At 47.5% G+C, this 7,687-nt stretch overlaps 1 protein-coding gene across 1 annotated transcript; it reads right to left on the bottom strand.

Moving 5' to 3' along the window:
* Positions 1–2,287: 2,287 nt before the first annotated feature.
* LOC134287062 (uncharacterized) lies at positions 2,288–6,272 on the bottom strand. Its single transcript, XM_062848775.1, has 2 exons — positions 2,579–6,272; positions 2,288–2,398 (listed from the first exon to the last, which is right to left on the bottom strand). Coding segments are annotated over exons 1-2 (2,172 nt in total). The 5' UTR covers positions 4,750–6,272; the 3' UTR covers positions 2,288–2,397.
* Between the last annotated feature and the right edge of the window lie 1,415 nt (positions 6,273–7,687).

The following is a 7,687-nucleotide window of genomic DNA, read 5'->3' as shown; positions in this document are numbered from 1 at the left end:
TAATCAGGATCCAGAGATATATGGGATGGACATTTTGTCAGTGTTGCATCTGCTTGTCTAAGATATCACATAAATCACAGACAAATAGATGTGACACTAACGAAATTTCAATCTCATATATCTCATGATTCTGATTACTTAGAGAGTTGGTGTCTTCGGAAAAGTTGTTTGGCTGGTCAAGGACTAACAGATAATAAGGCTTAAGACTCAAAATTCCACCGCTAGGCGGCGATAGAGAGCAAACAAATTTAAAATTTCGCATATCTCAGCATCCTGTTTTTGTCGAAAGATGGTGTCTTCGGCATTATTGTTTGGTAGATCAAGGGCTTTTAGAATAATTACCGTTTGGTTCAAGTATTTGCAGCAAGGCGGCGCTAGTTGTAATTTTATGCAAATTTTCCTGATATATATATGAAAAACAGACATTTGTTAGCTCACTAGCACCGCCTAGCGGTGGAATTTTGAATCTTAAGTCTCATTATCGGTTAGTCCTTGACCAGCCAAAAAACTTTGCCGAAGACACCAACTCTCTAAAGGGGCCATTAGACTGTTTGTCGTTATGACAAATATTTGCTGTTGCGACGGCAATTTTGTTGTTTGGTGGAACTGGCAACGCTATTATCTAATAAGAATCAATTCGATGTGCATACTAGGATTGTTATAAGATTTAGTGTTAAGTTGTGCGTCGAGTGAGAGAGTTCGTTAGTGATTAAGAAACTATCATGTAAGTTAATTTTAAGTAAAACGCAATGTATATTATTAAAATGAATTTCTATTAATATAGCATTGAAGCTGTCGTAAGAAAACGCCGCTCTCGATATGTGTTTCATTGATCCAGAAGAAACTCGCGCCAACATTTGCCATTGAAGCCCGACATTCATCCAAGGTTGCTATGATTCACGTTGTGTTGGTAATTTGTTGGGCTTGTTGGTCAAATATTTGTCATGTCTAATGGGACCTTAAGTAATCAGGATTATGAGATATATGAGATTGAAATTTCGTTAGCGTCACATCTATTTGTCTGTGATTTATGTGATATCTTAGATAAGCAGATACAACACTGACAAAATTACCATCCCATATATCTCAGGATCCTGATTACTTAGAGAGTTGGTTTCTCAATACTCTTAAAAATTTTCAATTAATTGTATTTTTTTTATAAAGTTTACCTAAAATCCTCAAATTTTGAATGCTAGTGAATACTAGTAGTTCTCAGTTAACTAGCTATAAGTGGTACAAATTTGGGCTTGATTGGTTAACTCTACACAAAGTTAGAGCGTTTCTAGTGAAACACTTCTAATTTTACTGTAATTTATATGCTTTCAATATTCTGTAACTAGTGCCGCCACGTGACTGAATTTTACAATAAACTTCCCATCACATGTAAGCCCTTGACCTACCAAACAACTTTACCGAAGAAACCATCTTTGTAAGTAAGCAGGATCCTGAGATATGGAGTTATAAAATTAGCATTCTTATTACGCCGTCTAGTAGCAAGCTCTTGAAAGGAATGGCCCATCAACTGTAAGCCCTTGGATTTCCAAAAAAAAAACTATGCCGAAGAATCCATCTAAGTACTTTTATACTCCTACTGGAAGCACGACTGAGTGCGCTCTCAACACGAATTTTTGTGTGCAAATTTTCTGCGCGCACAAAATGTGCACGCAGAAACTGAAAAAACATGTTTGTTCTACCATTTGTTTGAGCACTCATTTTGAGGAAGGAATGCCTTCTGCAGAACTTGTTTTTTTAGCTTTTCCTAGTGTTGAGGCGCCGCAGTGCCTCAAACGGGACTTTTCTTCCTCGCAAGAAAGAAAAACGTAAACGGGAAGTACTTTACACTAAAGCACTTTATTTTAATATTAAACTTTTGCGTTGTCGAAGCCACGCAAACGCTTTTACACTTCTACTTCGCGTTGTACACTTCGAATATATCACTTGTCAGTTCTTGACCGTTAGCCGGGTCAAATCAGACTATTTCGTTGTTCGGTGGTGGTGCTCTCCTTTTATAGCACTCCGGAAGGCATCCAGAATGTTCTACAATATTCCCGGATAAAACATTCTAGAACCTTCCGTCGATCTGGCTGCACTGCTCGAACGAAGTAACTCACGGTCACTCACGAGCGGCCTGCACATGTTCTTCCAACTGGGTGCCACCGCGATGAGGCGCGCGCGCTCGCAGCTGTCATCATCAATCATCATCGCAATCATCGTCGATGGTGAGCGGTCCCGCGCTGTCGCCGTGTTTACATTTGTGGGAGCTGGAGTGGCGCTGTTCAATCTCGTAGGGGAATGTGGGGCACATTTTCCACCGGAGCGTCCGATGGGCGCGAACATACTGCCCCCGGGCTGGGAGCATTCCTGTCGAAGCAACGGCATCGCGTGACGGTTGTCTTCTCTGCAATCGAGTTGAAGCGGTAGTCGACTCGTCGAAATCTTTCCGAAGCTCCGTCCTCGTCGTGTTGATTGATGGCGACTCTCGATGGTTAATACGACGATAGTTGACATCTCATTGGAAGGTTTGATAAAACATTTAGCTGTCTGAACCAGACTAATCAGCAAATGTTCGATCACAAACCATATACTGCCAAACTGCGCCTCCTGAGTAAGCCTCGGGTCACTCAAGAGTTTCATTGGTGGTGGCTTCGCTGGCTTGGTGTGCCACTTCTTCATGGCCTTCAGTCTTGGCAGGTCTCGGGAATTCTCCTTTTCGCTGTTAGTGTCATAGATCGCGACACGTGCAGCAGTGTTTGGAGCCAACTTCACGTTGTCTACTGTAATAGTTCCACACTTCATGGTCTCCAACTCTGACCCCTTGGAAAACACCGCTGGGTTTACCAGTGTTTTTACACACGTTGATGGCTTAGAAGGCTCCACCTGAGTGGACTCCATTTGGTTGATAACTGTCGCGAACGATGGTTTTCCGTCCAACAGCATACTCGACTTGTCCAGAATTGTCTTTCGATCTGCAGCTATCGCACCACGAAATGGCTTTACGTACGATAGCCAGAACTGCTCATCCTGAGCGTTCTTCACGTGATTCGGGGAATCTGCAGTGAAATCTGGCAGATCATCACTGCACGGCTTGAAATGCTGCTTGTAAGCGGACTCTGGTTCCACGGCGGATGTCGCAGTGTGAACAGTCTGTTGCACACAGGACAAATCAGAGAGCTCCTCCTGAGCGGACTCTGACCCTCTTGTGCTTGTCGTGGACTCGGTGGTACGTGTCTGGAGATTCATCAGCTCCTTTACAGACGGGTTAGCCTGCATTCTCGGGGTGAAGGCGGATCCTTCGACGAAAGTTGCAGTGTGAACGGGCTGTTCCACACTGGACGGACCAGAGTGCTTCTCCTGAGCCAGCTCTGGGCACTTCACGGCTGCCACTGTCACTGTCCTTATGCTGGACTCCACATGACGTAGCTGCTGCTCGATACTGGTCGGCTTGGAATGCTCCTTCCGAATGGATTCCGGATGATCGACGAGTGTCGTAGAATGCACGTTTGCATACGATTCTACTCTTGGCTGATTGGAGTTCTTCTTCTGAGCGGGCTCCGGGCGATGTCGATGATCCACTTCATGCAAAAGACCAGGGGCTGCTGACTCGTCAGACCTCATGGTGTAACTTGGTGGGTCGGAGTGCTCCACCCGAGCGGACTCCGACTGGCGATGGTTCCGGACACTTACCGGCTTGCAGTGCTCCTTCTGAGCATTCTTCAGTTGGTGATCTGATCGCACTCTTCGAGTCGGTCGTTCTATTCTGGGTGCGCTGAAGAGCTTCTTGCAACCACACTGCGATTGGTGGTGAATCCATGGCGTTCTTCCAGAAGGTCCCCAATCCTCGCTGACTGGTTGGATTTCCTGGACGGGTATCGCAGTGCCACTCGATAGCGGCATACAGGACTGGCTGGATTGCTTCGTCGGTGTTAACCCTGTCCGGAGGGAAGTCCGCTTCCAATCCACGCCTTGTCGATCTTTAGTGCTTGGTAGGCCACATCTCGTCGTGTGACGCGGTTCCTTCGTACAAGACGACCTATCGTATTCCCTGTGAACGATGTTCGGTTGGTCTTTGGACGTCTCAGATTTTGCCGGCGGCTCTAGACTGGATGAGTCGTAGAGTTCTTCTGAGACGGACTTCTCCTGATGCCGATTATGGAAGCCACCAAACGGTCGGCACTCTTTCGGCTGCGACTTGGCTGATGGCTGGATTGGTATCACAGTGTGATTTGTTGGCGTCACACTGGGCCGATTGGAGCGCTCTTCCTGAGCGGACTCCACATTGCTGCCGGTCGTCGCAACGTGATTTAGTGGTTTCACGTTTGACTGGCCAGAGAGCTTCTCCCGAACAGACTCGGACCGCTGCCTGCTTTGGAAGCTTTCCAAAACACGGACCTCACTCTCACTGAGTTGGTATTCACCTGCCAAGCTCGCGGATAGCTTCTCTATCCTTAGCAGCGCTTCGATGTGCAGTCGGTCGAAGTCCATCTGCAGCTCTTCCTGTTCCTTGAACTCCGAAGCAGGGATCCGGTCCAAGATCTCCTGGTGAAGCTTAGCGTACTCCTGGTAGTACGTGCCTAGCTTCTTCTCGTACACCCGCAGGAGCGATGATCTTATCTTCGACGGGTCGTGTTCTGCCTCTACCAGGTTTCCCAAGATGTGCCGGGTCTTCCGCGAGACCTGCTCACGGAGATGGATGAGCAGCTGTGTCTCATGCATGGCGGGTGCCTCAAATTCCGGTGTGTGGTGTCTCATCTTCACTTCTACGGTCGGTGGTTGGTCGATAAGTCCTCTTTTCGGTGCTCACACAAGAGTCCACCGACGGTGCCGATCTACTTTACCGGCGGAAATCGTCGACAGGTCGCCTTGTTGACCAGGGGAACGATTTGTTAGGACCGAACACCTCACTGATCGGCGGACGATCTTGTCCTTGGTGACTAGCAGGGGCTGTCCTGCTTCCACTGATACCTCCTTGATCAGCAGAAAGCTTTTACGGTACCGATAGCAAGGCTCGCTGATCGGTATAAAATTGTCTCCTTGGTTGTCTTGCCGGCGGCAAGAATGACACATCCAGTGCCGATCGTCCACTGACCGACGGTAATTCCTCTCGCCCGTTGACCAGGGAAACACTTCTTCTGGGGCCGATGACCTCGTTGATCGGCAGGAAATCTTCTCGTTGGTGATGTCTTTGCCGGCGGCAAAGATGTCACCCTTGATGCTCGTAGCACACCGACCGACAGGATTCCTCGACTGGTCGCCTCAATGACCAGCAGGACGCTTCGCTGCGGCCGACCGACTCTTCAATGCTCTGGTGTCCTCACCGGCGGTAAGGATGTCACCGTTGATACCGATCTCTCGTTGACCGGTACGAAACTCCTCGGCTGGTCGCCTCGATGACCAGCAGGACGTTTCACTAGGACCGACTGACTCGTCAATCGGTGGGATTCCTTTGACTGGATGGTGTCTTTGCCGGCGGCAAAGGAGTCACCGTTGGTGCCGATCGTCCACAGACTGGCAGGGATTCCTCGACTGGTCGCCTCGTTGACCAGGGGAACAACTCGCTGGTGCCGACCACCTCGAAGACAGGCGGAAAAATCTTCAAGGGAAAAGGGTCTCGGTTCCACTGATCTCTCCTCGATCAGCAGAATGCCTCGCTGGGACCGACCGACTCGTCGATCGGTAGAAATCCTCCGATGGGTGGTGTCTTTGCCGGTGGCAAAGAAGTCACCGTTGGTGCCGATCGTCCACAGACCGGCAGGGATTCCTCGACTAGTCACCTCGATGACCAGCAGGACACTTCACTGCGACCGACCGACTCTTCGATAGGCTGGTGTCCTCGCCAGCGGCAAGGATATCACCGTTCGCAACGATCCTCTCGTTTACTGGTAGGGATCCTACGACTGGTCGCCTCGTTGACCAGTAGGAAACTTTGCTGGGCCGACCGACTCGTCGATCGACGGAAACCCTCCGATGGGATGGTGTCTTTGCCGGCGGCAAAGACGTCACCGTTTGTGCCGATCGTCCACAGATCGGCAGGGATTCCTCGACTGGTCGCCTCGATGACCAGCAGGATGCTTCGACGGTGAACCGGGGACTGTAGGCCGGTTCCACTCCACAGGTACGGTATCCGGTTCGGACGGACCAAATGTTGAGGCGCCGCAGTGCCTCAAGCGGGAAGTTCTCGGATTCCTGGCGGGATGGAGTCTCGCAAGACCTGGGGTACCAGAAATCCTCCGTTGATCCGGCTCGAAGAACCAAATGTTGAGGCGCCGCAGTGCCTCAAACGGGACTTTTCTTCCTCGCAAGAAAGAAAAACGTAAACGGGAAGTACTTTACACTAAAGCACTTTATTTTAATACTAAACTTTTGCGTTGTCGAAGCCACGCAAACGCTTTTACACTTCTACTTCGCGTTGTACACTTCGAATATATCACTTGTCAGTTCTTGACCGTTAGCCGGGTCAAATCAGACTATTTCGTTGTTCGGTGGTGGTGCTCTCCTTTTATAGCACTCCGGAAGGCATCCAGAATGTTCTACAATATTCCCGGATAAAACATTCTAGAACCTTCCGTCGATCTGGCTGCACTGCTCGAACGAAGTAACTCACGGTCACTCACGAGCGACCTGCACATGTTCTTCCAACTGGGTGCCACCGCGATGAGGCGCGCGCGCTCGCAGCTGTCATCATCAATCATCATCGCAATCATCGTCGATGGTGAGCGGTCCCGCGCTGTCGCCGTGTTTACATTTGTGGGAGCTGGAGTGGCGCTGTTCAATCTCGTAGGGGAATGTGGGGCACATTTTCCACCGGAGCGTCCGATGGGCGCGAACACCTAGAGGACCTTGCCCAAGTAACATTTTAAGTTTTGTTCGGCTCTATAAGAGATCTTGATGACCAATTTTATAAAACTTGCAATAAAACTGATTTATACATCAAAACCTCTTGATAACCTCTTTAAGAGCATCTTTCGGCTAAGTGGACCACTCTCGGAGAGGTTTTGCAAACCACATCAAGAGTAGCATTAAAAGCATTTTTTTTCAACAAAAACTATGACAGTTCAAGATGCAGCGAAGCTTCTTCGATGGCACGTAAAGTTCAGGAGGATACATCATTCGTAAGTAGGTAGCGATCATTTCAAAGTAATATTTTAATAGTTATTGTGTTGGTAGGCTTATGCGCATTCAATTTTACCGTGAATATTGGGGTTGCAGAAACATAAAATTAATGCGCTTCGAAAATAGTGAATATTATCATCTTGGAATGAAATAAATCAATTCGTTAATTTAGTAAAATTTTACTCTCTCGGATCTCAAAAAAACTCAGCTGAGAGAAATTATTTATGTGAGCTATAGAATTGGCGGAAAACTATCAATTCATTGTTTATTTGAGCAAAATTAACTATTTTCCATTCACGTCAGCTAATTCTCCAATATGGCGACGACCCTTAATTAGCGAAAATAAAACGAAAGCAAGTTTACTTTCTGCTTTTCCTTCAACAGATGTCGTTACTAACCGAAGGGATCGCCATCTGTTGAGAGTTTGAATAGTTTTATTGTGGTAATAATGAATGCCAGAAGGTTTACAAATTGGAGAGTTTTGTTTACTCTTAAAATCTGTCTTTATGGATATCTTCAAGTATACTATAAAACATTTCATCGATGGTTTTCATACAAGTAGTCATAAAACTGTGAT

The sequence above is a fragment of the Aedes albopictus genome, chromosome 2 (assembly GCF_035046485.1).
Source record: "Aedes albopictus strain Foshan chromosome 2, AalbF5, whole genome shotgun sequence".
NCBI lineage: Eukaryota > Metazoa > Arthropoda > Insecta > Diptera > Culicidae > Aedes > Aedes albopictus.
The sequence above is the reverse complement of the archived record's forward strand: the minus strand, read 5'-3'. Positions and strand labels throughout refer to the sequence as shown.